The 19324-nt window shown below is 39.4% G+C and overlaps 1 protein-coding gene and 1 long non-coding RNA gene across 2 annotated transcripts; both read right to left on the reverse strand.

The window, feature by feature from the left end:
* Nucleotides 1–453: 453 nt before the first annotated feature.
* LOC130454975 (uncharacterized) lies at nucleotides 454–3524 on the reverse strand. Its single transcript, XR_008912720.1, has 2 exons — nucleotides 3402–3524; nucleotides 454–2443 (listed from the first exon to the last, which is right to left on the reverse strand). It is a non-coding gene; the product is annotated as an uncharacterized LOC130454975 (long non-coding RNA).
* A 1313-nt stretch (nucleotides 3525–4837) lies between these two features.
* Nucleotides 4838–14962, reverse strand: LOC103094604 (membrane-spanning 4-domains subfamily A member 4A-like). The gene is made up of 5 exons (XM_007497559.2): nucleotides 14691–14962; nucleotides 11874–12045; nucleotides 9006–9134; nucleotides 5800–5856; nucleotides 4838–5041 (listed from the first exon to the last, which is right to left on the reverse strand). The coding sequence occupies exons 2-5, from the start codon at nucleotides 12027–12029 to the stop codon at nucleotides 4838–4840; spliced, it is 546 nt and encodes a 181-aa protein (XP_007497621.2). The 5' UTR covers nucleotides 12030–12045; nucleotides 14691–14962.
* Between the last annotated feature and the right edge of the window lie 4362 nt (nucleotides 14963–19324).

Genomic DNA, 19324 nt, shown 5'->3' on the forward strand with positions numbered 1-19324 from the left:
CCTGTGGAAATCACTGTGAAAATCAAGCACCAAAGAAGTCAAAAAGAAGTCAAATCAGATGGTTTTCTAATTCTGATTTCTGTCTGATTTTGGAGCAAGCAACAATCCAGTTCCTTCTAGTTCTGGTTCATTTAAAGGCTCAAAGTTGATGTATTTTCCTAGTCTGAGACTCAGGTCCTGTCTCAACCAGTATAGGAGACATACTGAATGTGATTGTTGCCACAGCACATTCATTTAAGTAATTCTTTGAACATCTTTATTATTTGTTTCAGGTAATAAATTGCATAGAACAAAGACATGATGTTCATTTAACTCAAAGTTTCTTGGGGAAAGAATATGGTTTATATTGAAAGAAATAAGTAAAAGCCCTTGCAGTGAGTTTTCTTTAGTTTATATAAGAAATAATGTTTTCAAAACTGGAGTGGGGGCTCCAAGATGAGCCATTAGTTAATATTAGAAATGATGCACTTTAATTAACTGCAGAGGAAATATCAGAATATACCTTATTTCCAATATCTTAGGATGAAATGAGGTTCATTTAAACCATTTCCCCCCTTCTACATAAGGAAAGTGGATCCTAGATATGTCAACTGACTTGTCCATGTTCTCTCACAACTCTTAAAGGTCAGCAGCTTTGTTCACTTCTACATCCCAAGAAGACAACTTGAGAACTCAAAGGCCAGGACTCTTCTCAGTAAGCCACATTATAGCCTTTGAACCCTAAAGGAGTCAGAAAAGCTTTACCTAGAGAATTGGGTCTGGATTCAGGAAAAACTGACTTAAACTAGGCCTCAGACACTTGCTTTCTAGCCATGTGACTCTGGGCAAGTCACTGAAGCAGATTCTCATCACAACCCAGAGTTCCTGTGAGGATAAAGTGACAAATCGCCTCAAAAAAGTATGTAAATGCCAGACATTATTGTTACTGTAGTCACAGTCATTGCTATTGACATAATAGCTACTAAATCCTTCTTAAGGTCATATTTGAATTGGAACTTCAGCTTCCAGCTAGAGCAAGGGAAACCCCACAGTATTTGGGTCCTAACTTCCTCCAACTGTCTCCAAAACTTTATACAAGCCAACGTCCAGAATATCTAAAACTAGACTGTGATAAGAAGAAAATTTAGACAAACATTAATAACGAGAAATAAAAATGCCTGACATGACGGTTAGCTAGTTAGCATTTATATGACTCTTTAAGGTGTGCAAAACACTTTTCAAACATTACGTCCTCCTTGCCAAGAAGAAATAAAGCTCCGGGAGGCAGGGCTATTATTGGCTTCATTTCACAGATGAGAAAACTGAGACTGAGATGAAGTTCAGTGAGGTGAGCAGGGTCACACAGCTAGGAAGGGCCCTGGGGCAGATGTACAATCAGTTTTCCTTACTCTGAGTACACAACTATATGTCACCACCACACTGACACTTAGTCGGCATTCCTAGGTTGACAAAGTACTTGGAATATGCTCTGCCATAGAATGCTCATAACCCTCCTGTGAGATCACTAGTATAGACATGGCTAATCCTATTTTACAGGAAAGGAAACTGAGGTTCAGAAAACTTAGGCTATGGGCACATAGATATGAAGCAGCAAAGGCAGGATCTTCAGCCACAGCTCTTCTCAGTCCCAGTCCAAAAGTCCAAAGGAGGAAGTTCTGAAAGGTGACGTTGGTGGTAGGAAAGGGATCAGTTATGAGGGAATTTGTGATTGTGTGAGCAACTCTGGGGTCAGAAAAGGAAGAAGAAACTTTGAGATCAGCCTAAGTTCCTCTACAAATGCCTCAGTGGCAGGGAAGCAATGTTGAGAGGAGGTATTCACAGCAACGGTCAGGATGCTCCAGGAGCAAACAGAGAGGGCAAAGAACAAAGATGATGGAGTCCAGGCCACTGGAGGTGGAAACATCCAATTTCACATGTAGGAGCAGCAGGAAATTCCATAGGTGGGAATCTTGATTCATGGAGAACAGAAGAGAAGTAGTTTGGTACTCCCATTCCCATCTCTTTTCCTTCTCTCCTCTTCTCTTGTAATGACCCTATTTCCCAGCATCCATAGGGAGTCTTGGGCAGATTAGTCTTCCTGTGCACCGAAAGGAAAAAGATTTCCTGATATGTTTGCTGATAGTTTGTGAGCAAAGCCTGAGATATTCAGGGGCCTGGGTGCAAAATGGGGAAGTAGATGTGATCAGTGCATGACTAAGAATGAAAGCGACTGTTAACAAAGAATTTCAGGAAACCTGAGACAATTTGCTCTTTGTTTCATTGAAAAACAGCCAATGATGGAAGGAGCTTTCTCTGAGGAACAGGGAAGCATGTGTGATATGAGACTGTCAGGGTGACTTCCAGGTAATGCGGTGGTGTCAGCAGCTCTCCTTTGAAGTAGTTTCTCTCCTCTTTATGCCTCAGTAACTGGTACTTGGGATGGAGAAGGCATGAAGATGGTAACCTATAAGACAAACAGGAACCTCATGCATGAGTCACCCAAGGATGAAAAGTAAAGTAATTGTCAGGACAGAAAATCACTGAGAACATCACCTTTATGCTGAGTGTTGGCCCTGGCTAAAAAAGACAGGACTGCATTGCATTGTGATGGACCTGGCTGATACTTATTCTGCCTCTTTACTTTCAGCACTGCTCTCCTCTCTTTCCACCTCCTTTCTGACTTAGGGCATCCTTTCCCTCAACTCCTCCCACTTTGGCTGCAAGGTCACTCTTACATGGACTGCTCTCTCTAACTGCCTTCTTTATTCACGCTAAATTCAAAGGTATGACACTAACCCCAAAAAGATAGCCAAACCAATTAATGAGATGAAAAGCTGTGCTCTCAGCCTAGGTGAAGCATATCTTGGCATTCCCTAAAAGGTCCCCCTCTAGTCCTTTTCAGCAGGTTGTCAATGGATTTGCCTCACACCCTTTCCAGGTAAATACAGTGTCCCAGAAAGAGACTCTCTACCTTGTGAGGTCATCAAATGGATCAAAGTACTCCTTTGGTTTCTCAATTACTATGGCTTCTCTTTGGAGGCCAGATGGGAAACCAAAATATCCCTCCCCTCTTCTGATCTTAAGTGGGGTACAGTATCTGCCTAGATGAGGAGTGAACAGTGAATTCTTGATCTAGTAGAGGTGGTGAGAAAGAAAGAATGAACAGATTTGCATACAGAGTTGTGCCTCTGAGTGCCTGGGGATCCTTGACCTCCTCACTGGTAGCCCCAGAGGAAGGTTGGTCTCTGACACTGGAAATGATGCTTAGGAACGTGGAGGCAGAATCCCAAAATTTCTTAATCATTCTCTCTGAAGAAGTTTTCCTCTTACTAGTCCTTGAGAGGACTCACTTGCTGATCCCCCTAGAGAAGTCCTGTGGCACAGTAAAGTAAAGGAGTCACCATTTAACATCAGCTACTCACCCCACTCTGACTACAACAAGTTGCTTTACAGCCAAAGCTTGAGACTGCGATGGAGAAGGCAAATTCCAAAATCGCGAGGATCAGCAGAATCACATTGATTCCCTGAAAGAGGGCACAGAGAATGGTGAGGGAAGGACACAAGGCCCCACTTCTAGCCACTCAGGAAGAAAAAATATATGTACAGGGAAAATTAAAGCTTATTGTTATCCATAGACAAAAATCTAAAACATAACAAGTTCGTTTCCACCTTTAAAGCATAATAAGAATTAGTTATTGTTATTATTTGGATCAATAATAATATCACATTTAAATACATGAAGATCCATAAAACATGTCCCAGATAACAATCCCATGTGAGGCATCATGAAAGGATGACTGTCTCTATTTTTCAGTTAGCAAACCAAGTTTCAGAAATACAAACTGGTCTGCCTTTGACTAAACATATTTCCTTCTTTTTTGCCCTAGTTCATATTCCCACTAGGCTGGCATCCATTGAGGTACATCCTGGATGCTCAGCACAATTCTGATTGATAAAGGAAAATCTAAACCCTCTAGAAGGTTCTGTCTTGAGTTTAATTACTGTTTCCATTTCACATACAGATTTGATAACTCTGGGGTATTCATTAGTTAGTTTCCTGTATCCCCCCATCCCACAATGCTCCCTGCAGTCTACACTAAGAATCCCAATCCTAGAAATGCATTTATAACCTCATAATCTTAAACATTTCCTAGAGAAATGCTTCTTAGCTCAATTTGTTCCTAATCCTAATATTTTGCCTTGAATTTGACATTCTTGAATATCTATCCAAATGACCCTTTCATAATCTTTACCTTCCAATCTTGGCCTGCTCTCTCTCTCTCTTCCTAATTGGCTTTGCCCACATCAATTACAGACCAGAAAGAGGCTCATGTTGATCTGCTGGTTATTTTCTTCCTCCAAAGCTCTTCTCAGCTGAAATTGCATCCTTAAAGACTCCCTTATCTCACCCCCCTCCATCCATCAAAAATGGGATCTCTTCCCTCAAACATTTTATAAAGCTTTTTTCACAAATATCTTTTTTCCATCCTTGTCCTGCCCCAAAGAACAAATGAGACAGAGAGTTCCTTGAAAGCAAGAACTCTGGCATTTCAAAACTTATCTCTGAATCACCTCTGCAGAGCATATTGCCACAAAACAGTGATAAGTGAATATACTCAGATACTCTTTGGTTGACTTGAATTGAATGGGAATGAACAGGACTGAATGAAAATGTTAATTTCCTCCCATGTTTTGGAATTCTAAGCATTTGCATTTCTGACCCAGATCATAGGAAGATCCAGAAATATGAAGAAATTTCCTCTTGTTTCCCAACTCAAGCAGATTGCCCTTCCTCAAATGTTCAGACCTCCTCAGGACCCTTGGGTGTCTCTGCTCTGGCCTGTACAGATTGGCCATTTCAAACATCCACAGTCATAAGGGGCCACCTCTTGGAAGTACTCACCAGTAAAAGAGTCAAAGCGCAAACACAGGTTTCATGGGAAATTTCACGGTAACAAGAAAAATAGAATGAATCAGTCATTGCCAAGTTGATTGATAAAAAGATGATTCCCAGCCCTGCTGCCACTGCACTGACAGTGTTCATTGCTAGGCTACTTTGGACCTGAAAACAAGGAAGAATTCATTAATCAATCAAGGCATTAACCCATGGGGTTACTACTATGTGTCCAGTCATGTTAGACCCATTTGTGAATCCAACAAGAGAAAGATACACCTATAGAACAACTGTATGATTATCAATAATATGGAAATAAGTCTTGATCGATGACTCAAGTGAATATGAGGGGGATCACATGTTAGTTATGGGGTGGGGGAGATGGGGAAAGAGGAAGGAAAGAAAAGGAAAGAACATGAATCATGTAACCATGGGAAAATATTCTAAAATAATTAATGAAATAAAATTTTCGATTTAAAATAAGAACAACTGCTATGTGCTAGAGATTGTGTAAGCCTCTCTAGATAGAAAGAATAATTCCAAAATTGATTGATTCCTGAGTGCTTCATGTTCTAGTTAATGCAGCATCTGTTTGGGCATCCTTAGTTTTCTTTAAGACAATTAAGAACATTGAGGGAGCTGAAAAATCAGGAGGACTCACTATTTCTCCTGATACGGTTACTAGCTTTACCAGGCAGCTATTGGAACAATGATGGTGCAGTCAATAGTGATCCATACCCTCTGTGACCCCAGGTTGCTAGCTCAGCCATATAGCGTTGGTCAATCAAACATTCTATAGCACAGCTTGGGCATCTGAGGCTCTGTCTTAAGGAACCTTCTGCTTTTCCCTTCCCCTTCCAGAGGAAATAAAAGAGATCAGAAGTTTCTTCTTCATGAGCTATGAAGAAAGAAGGAATATCACCCACCAGAGTGTTTGTGGTTTTATTCTCTGCAGCAATGGAGAGGGAGCCAGAGACAAGGAACTGTGGACAGAAAACACAATATATCAGTGACTTAAAACCTTTTTTTCGGTGCCTACTGGGATCACCCTTGCCCAGCCACTCACTACCTGCCTCTCCCATCCTTCAGAACTTGTCTCTGATGGCTCCATCAGAACCTCTGGATGCCTCCTAAATATTTGGACAAGGAGTAATGCTCAGGCCTGCCTTCTTTCAATAGGAGAATTTGAATTCAAGTAACTATGTCAAAAATGAAAACAGACTAATGATCTATTGCTTCTCCTTAATGAAAAGTTTGAGAAGAAATGAGGCATTTCCATGTGTAGGAATCCATCAATGTTTATAATGCCTACATAAACATATTATAAGTCTGTGTGTATGTGCATGTATTTGCTTCTCTGTGTATTTTTCTTCATGTGGATCCACATGTACAATGAGATTTGGCAATCATTGAAATGAGGGAAAAGTGCTCCCTGTAATATATATTCTGAAACAACTTGTCCAATAGTATGGCACTGCTTGAGAGCATGGTATTGTGGTGCATTATGGCTCATTAATTCCTTTACATATAGCTGTTTTCTGGCTGAGAACCTGATTTGGGAAATGTTGGAAGACTCTATGAGAGCTTTACCTGAAAGAAGAGTGGATTTTTAGAATCTTTAATCAGATCATCAAGTCACTAATTGCTAAGAAACTCTAATTGGAGGCATCAGAATCTATAGGAGAGAGGAGATGAGAAGAAAGATCTGGACAGAGATGTTCACAATTACATAAAAAAGTGTAGAGATGGTTTTTTGTTTGATGGTATCAACTGTGAATCTCACAGCTTTTCAGTTCTCCTTGGTTCCAAAACCATTTCCATCCTTTGATTGGAGAGGGTGGACATGAGAACTCCTCCAACATCATCCTCTCCTACTTAACTAGAGCTCTTCATCAAGGTCCCATAATGAGCATCTTTTCCCCACATTCCCAATTTTCATCTTCATTTTATGTGTTACCTTCCCTGTTAGACTACAAACTATTTGAGTGCAGGAACTGTCATCTGTCTCTCTTTGTATCTCTAGCATTACACAAAATAACTGGCACATGAAAGTCCATTAAGAAAGATCTGCTGATTGATTGACAAAAGATAAAAAGCAATGCTTCAGATGGAGTCTGAAGGCATAATTATTCTATAGATGCTCACTGAAAGAGACATTGCTTTGGGGAAAGATCATCGGAAAAAGCACAATTCTCTCTGCTTTGAAGCCTATTGTCATCTATTGCTGTCTACTTCCTGCTTGAAGGAAACCTCATAAGGTTGCCTATATTCCAAGAGAGTTCCGTAGATCTCAACAGAGGAAAAAAAAAGAAGCAGAAAAGATGAAAATTCCATCTGCGTTAACATGAGCTAAATTGATACAGTTTTGTTTTTATTTTTAAGAAGTAATTTCTTAGTCTCCTAATCAGGGTAGCCATAGGAGAAAGAGCTCAAAATCACTTCCATGGTGCAAAATGGGAGAATAGGCTCCCATAGCCAAAGAGCTGCAAAGATGACAAGGAGAGGTGATGGCAGAGTTCTTTCGCCCAACAGGTGATGCATGCTACAGACTGTTTCTTGAAGAGAATAAAAATACCATCAGCGATAATATAGAGTTGAATTGCCCCACATGTGGCTTTCTGCGAGGTTTCCATAAGGGTATGCTCACTCTCTCCAATGAATAGTGGCACAAGTTTATGGCTGGACTGTTACATTTTGGTGATTTCATCTCCTGAGTAAATGCTCTGAATATTTTAAAAGTAGGATTATTGCTTTTGTTTTCTTATTTGATCAATGTTTCCCCCATAGGAACCAATAGTGAGTGATTTTGCAGAATCAAGGAGGACCTTAATTAGGACTTGAGAGATCCAGTTCCAGATCATGAGGGTGAATCCACCCTTGAAAGTGGATTATGTCGAGGACTCTGCATGACTTTTTGATAACCACATGGATACTCCTCCGGGAAACCCTGGCCGTTCAACGTGATAGTAGGTTTGGTTTGTGAACCAGCTCAGAGGGACAAGAATGGTCAGTCTCTCAATCAGGGGACAAAACAGTTTTTTTTAAGAAAAGTATTCCAAGGTATGTATCATTTTTTAAAAAACCTTACCTTCTATCTTAAAATCAATACTAAGTATTGGTTCCAAGGCAGAAGAGCCATAAAGCCTAGGCAATGGGGGTTAAGTGACTTGCCCAGGGACACACAGCTAGGAAGTGTCTGAGGCCAGATGGAACCTAGGACCTCCCATCTCTAGGTCTGGCTCTCCATCCACTGAGCCACCCAGCTGACCCCTTCCATATCATTTTTGAAGGGAAGTAAATTCATAAAGAGCTACTCTATTGACTATCTTAATTATTTTAAATTCAGTCACCAGCAATAACTGAATTTCAGCTTTCTCCTTTGTAAAATAGAAATGATAATACAAGTACTATCTGACTTAGAGGGTCTTGTGGTTAGATGATTTTGAAATCTGTAATACTGTAATAATCATTAATCCATATATAATGAAAGCTTATTTCTTTCCAAATATTCATATAATGACATGGTAGAGAGTACTGCCTTTGTTCTAGAAAAATGAAGGTACAGATTCTACCTCAGCACTCAGTAGCTCTGGGCCCTTCAGTAAGTCACGTTGTGTGTTTGAGCTCTAAAAGTGAGATGAGATGAACAATATGTTTCATCTCTGTCTTCCAAATTCTATTGGACTTTGAATTGTTGATCGGAGAAAATCTAGATTAGTTTGCCTTGTCACAGACTTGGATACTATGTATCTATGAATCTATCTGTCTATCCATCCATCCATTCATCCATCTATCCATCTATCCATCCATCCATCCATCTATCCATCCATTCATCCATCTATCTATCTTATTATCTATTATTTGGAATACTACATATAGTAGAATATATATTTATAATATGCATAATATATAGTATTACCATGTATATCATATATTGCCACATTTACATATTAAATATACTATACAATATATGTTGCAAAAACTGCCCTTTCCTACCTACACTCTGGGAAATTACAAATGAGAAACCCTGGGCATGAAGGATATCCTGTAGACATCTGGATTCCCACCTGTCTCCGAGGAATAAAGGGGAAAAATTCCACATTTCAGAATTAGTTTCACTACTTCTACTCACAAATGCTGTTCCCCAGAATATGTAGCCAGTGCTGAGAAAAAAACGTTCATGTAGGTAACGTCTCGGTTGAACCAAAATGATAATCATTCCCAAGGCAAAGTTCATCAGGGCGATCATGATCTGGACAGTCTAGAAGGGAAAGAAATATTGATGAGCGTAGAGAAGATTTACTCACTTCTCTCTAGAAATGGAGTCAAAGATTCATCTGCCTTTCCCAAATGCTTTCCTTATATAATCTTTTTGAGTACAAGGAACAGTTCGTACTAACTGACATGTTGCCATTCAGTCATTTTTCAGTTCATGGTGGACTCTGATTCCATTTGGGGTTTTCTTGACAAAAGTTGTAGAGTGGTTTGTTATTTCTTTCTCCAACCCATTTTATAAATGAGGAAAGTGAGGTAAACAAGTTTAAATAACTTGCCTAGGGCCACACAGGTAGAAAGTGTGTGAGACCAGAATTCAATTCAGGAAGATGTCTTTCTGACTCCAGGCCCAACATTCTATCCACTTTGCCAAATTCACATTTAGGAGATGCCTAATAAATGGTTAACTGATTAATTGCTTGAGATTTCAGGTCCAAGAAAATAGATCATCCCCCAGCTAAAACATCTAGAAATTTGGACATGTCCTTTCCAATACCTGACTCAATTTCCTCATCTGTAAAATAAGAATATTACACTAGAAAATCTCTAAAATCCTGTCTAGCTCTTAATCCTAAAATCACATGAGTGCGAGAAAACAAAGCATAGTGGATAGAGAACTTGCTGAAAGATTAAGGAGACCTGGGAGAAGGTCCTACTAATTTGTACATGTACTGCCTCTGTGGTCCCAGATACATCATTGAAATTCTTACTGACATCTGACAAATTTTTATGATTAAAAATGGCAGGGTTGTTTCCTAACTGTATTTCTGAGAGAAATTTCCTCACCAAAAGTCCCCTGTAACAATGGAATCATAGCTCCAGATTACAAAACTAATTATTTTTTCTAGTATTTTTATTTGGAAAAAACTAACTATATAATACATGATAATAACTGTGGAATTTTTGTAGTTCAGTCAATACTAATTCTTCATGTCTCCATTTTATGGTTTTCTTGACAGAGATATTGGAATGGTTGCCATTTCCTTTTCCAGATCATTTTACAGTTGAAGAAACTGAGGCAAACAGGGTTAAGTGACTTGCTCAGTGTCTTATAACTAGTAGCCAGATTTGAACTCAAAAGGATGAGCCTTTCTGACTCTTACACCCAGCACTCTGCACTGTGGCTCCACTTCACTGTGCTTTCCTGTAGATCACTTAGTAAATTTTTATGCTTTTACAAGAGGAGAAGTAATTTATTACCTGGGAGGAAATAGCCAGTGAACCCAGAAAATATGAAGAAGGTAAACAAAAGACGATAAACACTAAATTAGCTGCATTCCTTTGATGGTTAAGGGAAGATTTCCTTCAGTTGAGGACCCCACAGCTAAGCGACATCCTGTCTCTTTTCTCTTCTTCTTCCTAAGTACCATTTTGCTTTCTGATGTCATCCTATCTAGGCATTTTTCTATAATGTCATCACAGAGGAATAAATAGGAAAAAAGGAGAGATATCATGAAAAAACTTCCCAGGAGAAAAAAAGGAAACAGGAGCTCCTAGACACCAATTACAGGTGCTTATCCATCCTCACCTCCATGGCCAAACAGGGAAACATCCCTTTTCCACCTAATCGGACTAAACGAAGAGGCTTCAAGACATGGACTAAATAAATTTGAGACAAAGCCCTGGATCCTCTGTAGGGCCAACTTTGACACTCTGTACAGCAGGGCATTCAGGGAGCTTATAAATGTCCCTCTCTAAGACTAAGTCAATAAATTCTTGAGCGGGTGGTTCAATTCTGGCCCATCCAGAAGTCTGCTGAGCCAGAAGAATATCACATTCATAAGACAGCCTAGTACAGAGTGGAAATAGCAATGGATTTTGAGAAAGGAGACTTCTATTCAAATACTAAGCACTTCTTGTTTAATATTTAAATCCCAGCAAGACCTGGAACTTCTCTAGCTTACTCATCTGTTAAATGAGGAGGACTTTGCCTGAGATGCAAACACTTGAAAGACTGTTGGCTTTAGGATCACTTTGTCACTGTTCAGTTATTAGGTCATGTCTGACTCTTCATGGCCCCTGGATCATAGCTATTCCTAGGGATTTCTTGGCCAGGTAGTTTGCAATTTCCTTCTCCAGGGGATCCAGAAGATCCTTTGATCAGGCAATCAGAGGTTAGGTGATTTTCCTCGGGTCACACACCAAGTAAGTTTCTAAGGAATCATTTGAACTTGGGTGTTCTTGACACAAGGCCAAACACTCTATCTACTGAGCCAGCTAGCTGCCTCCTATGCAAACAGAAGTTTAGTGACATGACCAAGGACATGCAGATAGGAAATGTCCAAGGCTGGATTTGGACACAGGCATTTATGACTCCGGTCCTAGTACTCTTAACAACTGAGGCATAGCTGTCTTTTGGAATCACTTGCCAGAATTAAAATCTCTAGTCTACTTTGTACTATTTGTATGACAATGGATCTGCCTCTAAAACTGCTAGGATCTCAGTTTCCCCAACTGTAAAATGAGAGGGGAATGATTGACTAGAAGACTTCTGAGGTTTATTTCAGCTTTCATGTATCAAAATATGACAATGATTTTTGAGGTAAGGTAATAATTTGACAAATATTAAGTATTTATTCTTTGCCAAGCACTGGGCTAAGCTCTGCAGATACAAAGACAAAATCAAAAATAATTTCTTCTGACTCCCAAACCTACAATCTTTTAAGTTCTTGCCAGCCAGAAACATATGAATCAGCTCTCCCAGCAATGGGGGACTCCAACTCACCCCCAGCACCTTGGGCTCCCCTTTCAGGAAGTTCTGCAGGTATGCTTTCGATTTATAAAATGGCACAGGTGTTCCTGTTGGACCTTGTGGGAAGGAAATGGTACCCATCTGGGGAAAGGATGAGAATGTTCCCTTTGTTGTTGCCTGCGACTCCATGAAGCCACTTGTGGTGCTATAAAAAGAGAAAAAAAGTCACATGAAACATGGGCTCAGAGTGTCCTCCCAATTGGAGAACAAAAAAAGATGGTGGAAAGGTAGCCAAACAAGCTAAAATCTTGAACTACAATAACAGCGGTCTATGGGGTCTGGAATGATGGAGCTGATAGTTGTACAGCCTTCTGCCCTGATCAGACCACAACTTGATTATTATATTCAATTTGAGGTTCCATAGTTTAGGAAGAAAACTGATGAGTTGCAGAGTATGCAGAGGTGGCAATCAAGATGGCAAAGAGAGCTGATGGAAAAGAAAAACTGGAAAAGGCTGACCTGTAGAAAACAAGGTTTAGATGGTTGAAAGAATAAAATGAGGTGCCCATTAAGACTGAAAGGCAAGGGGTCATACCCTTCACAAAAGAAGATAATATCCCTGAAACCCTCAAAGTAGAACACACAACTTTAATACTTTTTTTCAATTATGAGTATGGAGTAGTATGGATCAAAATATTCCAACCAGCAAAATTCTAAGTTTCCAAAAGCACCTCTACAGGTAGGATAGGTTCTGCTCATAGAGTCAAAAATTAGTTTTGAGACTGATGGGTGCTATATGCTTGTCTGTCCCAAACCACAAAAGTGAAAGAGTCCCTTTGAATTATGTCCAGGGTCCTCTGGAAACCTTGATCTCCATTACCAAAGTCAAGGTATGTGGGGGTGAAGGTGCCTGAATTAAAGGCATGAATAGGTAAGTGAATCTTCATTTTATTCTTCTCTTTCTCGCTGTCCCAGATGTCTAGATTATGCCACATCCCATCTAAACATCTACAGAATACCAGGATCTCGTTGTCAAGGACATCTTGCCACTTCAGACACCTTATGCATGCATTTCCCATCCCCCCCCAGTTATTATTCTATAGGAATAATAACCAAATAAGTGTTACCATTGTTTCTGAAAAGGATTCAACAACACCCAATGAACCTACAGCTTTATAGGGAGGCATCCTCCATGACTGCCAAGATCAAAGCACTCTTCTCTTGCTACCGTTTACTTCTATATCTTGTATCTACTAGAAAATTGGGGTTGTCTCAATTGTTTTTCTCCAGGAAACACACCTAGAATAGTTATGTAGGCATATACTGGCCACTTAATTTTTGTTGCTTGAATGATCAGTGATTGAGAAGGAACTGATTGAATTAGCCACATCAATGGGGTTATCGATCTCATGTAAAGGTGGCTAAAAAAAAGGTTACATGAATTAGCCTATTCTGCCCATGAAAAGGATCCAATCAATAATCTCACCTTTACCCTGTACCAGGGGCAGGCCAGGCACAGAGCTTCTTGTAGCTCAGTCCTATCTCCCCAAGGTTGAGGGTGGACAGACTTCTCCCAGGAACCTCCTCATTCTGTTATGACTCTATGGAGTCCAGGGAGGAGGAAGATGGGGGAAATAAATAGGAAGAAATGGGCTTGACCAGCTAGCCCATTCCACTATGATTCTTTAACTCTACAGAGGTTTTACTGAGGCCCTAGTATGAGCCCAGGCCTGGATTCATCTGTGCCATGAGGAAAAGGGTAAGAGAATACAACCTCTCATCTTCCACAGAACGCCTCTGCCTGGAGAGAATGGGTACACTAAACGAGAGACGTTAAAAAGGAAGCAATCTTAGAGCTGTCTCTGTGAAGCTGTACTGGAAGGGGATGCTTTGGAAGGACAAAAGAAATAGAGATCACAGCAGAATGCCCCAAGTCACCAGGAAGTCAGGCAGGCTTCCAGTCAGGCTTAAAGCTTGAACTGGGCTTTGAAAACTATTTATAGCATCAGATGTGAAGAGTAGAAAGTAGAGAGATGAACATGAATTTCTGTGATCTCCAACTGCTAATGTCTCCTTTCCTCCATTCCTCGCCCTCTCAGCGTTTAGAAAAGGCCTGCAGTCTACACAGCAGGAGTGGAACTAACAAGATTGCATGGCCTGAAAATTCATGCAAACAGGGTTTCTGGGTCTATTTCAGGAGCACCGCCCTCTAAGATACTTCTCACTTCCACACTAGATCCAATCTGCACAAGAAAACATCAAGATGATTATCACCAGAGGAAGGGAGGGATTTACCTACATCATGAGCCATCTTTGTCACTGTACTGGTACAAAAACTTTTACTCTGATTTGAGAGGGCCTGGCAGCACTTGAGAGCCAGCCAATGAGGTCTGCACTAAGGAATGAAAGGCAGAAAGATCGCCAAGGTGGGCAGCAATCCATTCCTCTTATTCACACTAAACAAGGTGAATCTGGAGGTTGTCCCTGAGCTACAAGAGTTTGGGAGTATCTAAGGATTGCCCAATGAAAGATATTCCCTTCAGAGGAGCCCAGCATCCCCAAGGCCAGGAAGGAGCTTTTTGAAAATACAAGCCCCAGAGAGTCTCTGCTCAGAGCCAAAAGAATTTTTCTCTACATCCTCCTGAGACCAAATCTGTTCTGTCCTGCGAGTCTTGGGAAAGAACTGACTAAAAAGGCACCTCTCTAAAGACTTTAATATTCCTTTGACCACAGTATCTTTTTAAATCCCTCCTAACCACTGGGTTCTAGCCTGGGTTCTAGATTCCTTTCAATGTTCTTTTGCATTTAGCATCTCCTAAAACCTGGGTTGAGAACTCCCTAGGTACTTACCTGTCCTCTCCACCAGCTCTTCCAGGGTCTCCTGCCCTTCAAATCTTCCTCCTCACAATTTGCTGAGACAAAGGATGGAATTGCACTGAATTAGAGATTCTTCCCTGGAGTTCCAACTGGTCTTATCTTCTTGCTTCCTCCTAGCACTATGTCCTTCCCACTGGTTTTTCTCTTACTTATGTGCAGATGTGCGGATGATGACTACAACAAGCAGAGTTTCCAAGTATCACAAACCGTGACTTCCTCAAAAGAGGAAATGACTAATGATAATTCATGCCATGGATTGGTTTCGTGTGTTTTGGGAGGACATGGACTAGAGCCAGAAAAGATAGGAAGGCATGGATGAGTTCCAATCTTCATTGGTGGAGATCATTTACCCAACAAATTATTATACTTAGAAAACTGCTGATGTTTTTATTTTGTCTTCCAAGGATTCTTCAAGATGGCAATGATTATATTGTATTAAAGGACAGGATGTGAGGAGCAACTACGTGACTCAGTGGATTGAGAGCCAGAAGTAGACATAGGAGGTTCTAGGTTCAAATCTGCAGTCAGACACTTCCTAGCTATGTCGTCCTGAATGAACATGAATATGAAACAAGGCTGTGTACATGACAACAAATTAAACAATAAAGGTAAAAACCCAAATAGACTAGAACAGGAAGAAGCATCAGGAAGAGTTAATTTATGCCCACTAAAAGATATGCCTATGGTTAAGCAAAATGAGGTACATAAAGTTAAGATACATAAGAAATTTTCCCAGACGGACCTTGAATCCATCAAATGGAGGACCCCAAATTTTAATGATGAAGCAAATAAAATAATTAAAGAAATGAGTAGCATAATTGATATATATAATCCTGATTTCAATGATTTTGCCCTATTAATGAAAGAGTTCTTGACAAAGAGAGAGAGAACCATATTTACCACTGCTAAGACATGGGAGTATTTCTTTGAGTGTAAATCTCAACATTTTTTGAGACTTCATGCCTCCCCTCAGGCTCCAATGTATAAAGAGGGTTTATTACCTTTCTCATGGAATTTGAATCATGCATTCTTATAGTTTTGCTCTCTGGAAAGGAGAGGTATCCGGGTGCCTAAGGCAAAATGGTCATCATGATAGAGATCTACAAAGATAGCTAATTGAGCAATAGTCATCTAACTCATCTCACTTTTAATTAATAAATAAATGCTCAGGGCAGAAACAAGTCCTATGTCCAACTTTGGAAACTCCTAAATGGGGTGACTATAAAGAAAATAACTATATTAAATCCTTTCTCCATTAATATATACTTTGAGGATAACAAATTATATTGGTCAAGGTAACTGCATTCTTTCATGGCTCAGAGAAAATACATTTTAAGTACATTAACACAATGGAAGCACCATTTATTGGAAATAGTGAAAAATAAGAGCCAGATGATCCACCCTAAAAAGCTATTCCTAGGTCTAAGGTATTTTACTTGGCCCAGAAGAGAAGCCTGCATGACAAGGGGAGAAAATAAGAATTTTCTCACCAACGGTCAGGAATGAGTAGGCAACCACCTTTTTGTGTCCATTTCTATTATAATTTCAGTTGATGAAAATGTGTCCATGATGACAGCATCATCAAGCCAGATCAATGGCAATTATCAGTCTCCAAAATTACCCATATTGGGCTGAATGTGTCTCTGATACCTTCATATCCATTATATCCATTGGTCCCTATGCATTTCCTCACTTTTTTCTGGTCTGCTGGAGGGGAATGTATATGCTTTGGTTGGATCTTCCATGATAGCAGGCAAGACCCCAGTGAAACCAAAAACATCTGTGTAGAGGGTGGAGGAAATTGTTTGTAAAGTATAGATGGAGCCTACAAGGAACTCAGAAGTCACATTATGTTGAGAGAAGGAAAATTGAGGTCACATCATTCAGTGGGGTCCTCTGGAATAAAGATTGGTTCAAATGACTGCTCTAAATGAGTATTCCTGGAGAATCCTTTGGGCTATTTGCTTAGTATATCAGTATTGTGCTCAGGGATTGAGGCTTCTAACCCTTCACGATGCTGTTCAATAGGGACCACAGAAGAATCTGGAGGGTATAAAGCTTCCTGCAATATGAAGACAAAAAGGAAAAGAAAATTATTCACTGACCTTATGATCACTTTCCATCTCTTCATCATCATCATCATCATCATCATCTTTTAACACTAATCAAAAAATATTTATGAAACATATATTTGATGCTGGGCACTGTACTGTATGAACTGGGCATATGATGATGAGCAAAAATAAAAGCTAAAGTAGTCTCTGCCCTCAAGGCATTTCACTCAAATGGAGAAAGGGTATGCATAATAAATAGGAAAATGTGAAGTATATACATAGTAGATGGAAAGCAAGCTTAGAGAAGAAGGATATAGGGGACTTATAGTACTTAGGATTAGGAAGTACTCCTAAAGAGACATTAGAGTGGGATCTTTGAATAATTAATTCCAAGAGAAAGAAGTACAGAGGGAGACTGTTCTGGGCACAGAGGAAGAGCCAGTACAAATGCACAGAGACAGGAGATGGAAAATGTGGGTAGAAAATCAAGTAGATTAGAATGGTTACATCCTAGCATGACTGGGGCAGACAAAAGCACAAGAAGAATGGAAAGGTAAACGGGGGAACAATATTAGGAAGATCTTCAAGTGCCCAAAATGAGCTAAGTTTTGGTGCTACAGGTAATAGGCAGTTTTTTAATTTGGGGGGGAGGGGTGATTACTATGATCAGACCCACAATTTAAGAAAATTACTGCAATAGTTAATTTGAAGAGAGATTGAAGTAGACTGATATGAGACATAGAGACTCATTAGAAGCCTCATGCAATAATCCAGGTAAGAAGTGATGAGGAACAATAATAGAAAGTGGCTCTATGAGCAGAACGAAGGAAGTGTGCGTGTTTGTATATATCACACTATATATACAAATTATACTTGTGCATATATCACATGACATGTTCAATATACATCACATTATACATGCAAATTATGCATATCTCCAATTATATATAGAATATCATATATATATTTAACTTACATACAAATATATATATATACTATGATTATAAATATATACATATGTATGTGTGTGATATATATTAACAGAATTTAGAAACTAATTGTACATACTGGATATTTGAAAGTGAGCTGAAAAGAACACTGAAAATGTGTACCTTGATGACTGGGAGCATGATGAACCCTTAACATCATCACCATCATCAACAACAACATCATCATCAACAACATCAGTATCATCAACATCAACAAAATCATCAACACCATCCATCATCAACACCAACAACATCATCATGACCATCAACATTAACATCTAAGTATCCATATTTTCCTGGCCCAGGAAAGATTTTTGCTGGATGGCCTAACCTAACAGAGTACTATACAGAGTATTGAATGAGAGCCAAAGGACTTAAACTCTATGCTTGAGTGCCACTGTGTGTCCTTTGGGGGTGAAAAGAAAGCCTTCTTTATCCTGGACTCAGTTTCCTCATTTAAGTATGCACTCATACTTAAGTTTACATGGACTCTGTATTAAGTTAATCAATGTAAAGGATAATTTTAGCGTTTTGACTTAAATCTAAAAAATTAGTCACGAGGGATGATTCCCAAATAATAAAATACCCAAGTCAGCTGGGAATTATGGAGACTTTAATTAATATAAAGAGAAGGAATTAAGGAAGAGAGAGAGAGAAAGAGAGAGAGAAGAGAGAGAGAGAGAGAGAGAGAGAGAGAGAGAGAGAGAGAGAGAGAGAGAGAGAGAGAGAGAGAGAGAGAGAGAGAGAGAATTAATTTAAACTGCTCTGGCTCAGGCTGCACCAGGCAGTAGTTAAAGGCCTTGGCCAAAGTGGCCTTCCTGAGTCTAAAGGAAAGGGAATCAGTCTTATCACTCATCATGAGACCTTCTCCAAGCTGAGTTCCAGTCCTCCACTGAACTCAATCTCCTGAACAAAGTTCCAAACAATCCTGAACTGACTTTTAGCCTCCTTTTAAAGCGAATTTTCTTTTATGTCACCTCCCCTAAATTTTTATGTCTACCAATCACAATAGATGCTTTTTTCCAGGACTGCGCATTCTTAGTTCTCACCACTCTTTAGTTCTCACCTTCTCTGGTTAGATTATATCTTCTGAGGTACTTCACACTTCTTTCTCAAGTTTACCTTTTGTGAGTTACTTGAACTTTTTGTGATTAATTTAACCTTTATATGTACTTAACACCTTTTTGTATTAGATCTAAAAACAGATTTAGTTTAAGGTTCTAGCTTCACTATAAGGTATGAGTTAAGTACCTTCATTGTTCAATAAGGAGGTTACAACTTTATCTTCTCTTAAAGTATGTCTAAGTATGGATGGAGTAAGGTAAAGTTCCCAGGACATTCCTAATTCTGTTAGTCCAAGTATCTCCATTGTTACAATAAGAAAATAGCTAAATCAAATCTTCTAAAGTACAGTCTGAATAGTTTTTAAGATTCACATCATATAAATCAAACAATAAACCAGGTGTAAACAAGAAAAAAACTACCATAGTGGAAGACTAGCTCATGTTAAATTGAAATTAGATAATAAACAAACATAAAAAGTAACTGAAATAATTAAATAAAA

The sequence above is a fragment of the Monodelphis domestica genome, chromosome 6 (assembly GCF_027887165.1).
Source record: "Monodelphis domestica isolate mMonDom1 chromosome 6, mMonDom1.pri, whole genome shotgun sequence".
NCBI classification, from domain to species: Eukaryota; Metazoa; Chordata; class Mammalia; order Didelphimorphia; family Didelphidae; genus Monodelphis; species Monodelphis domestica.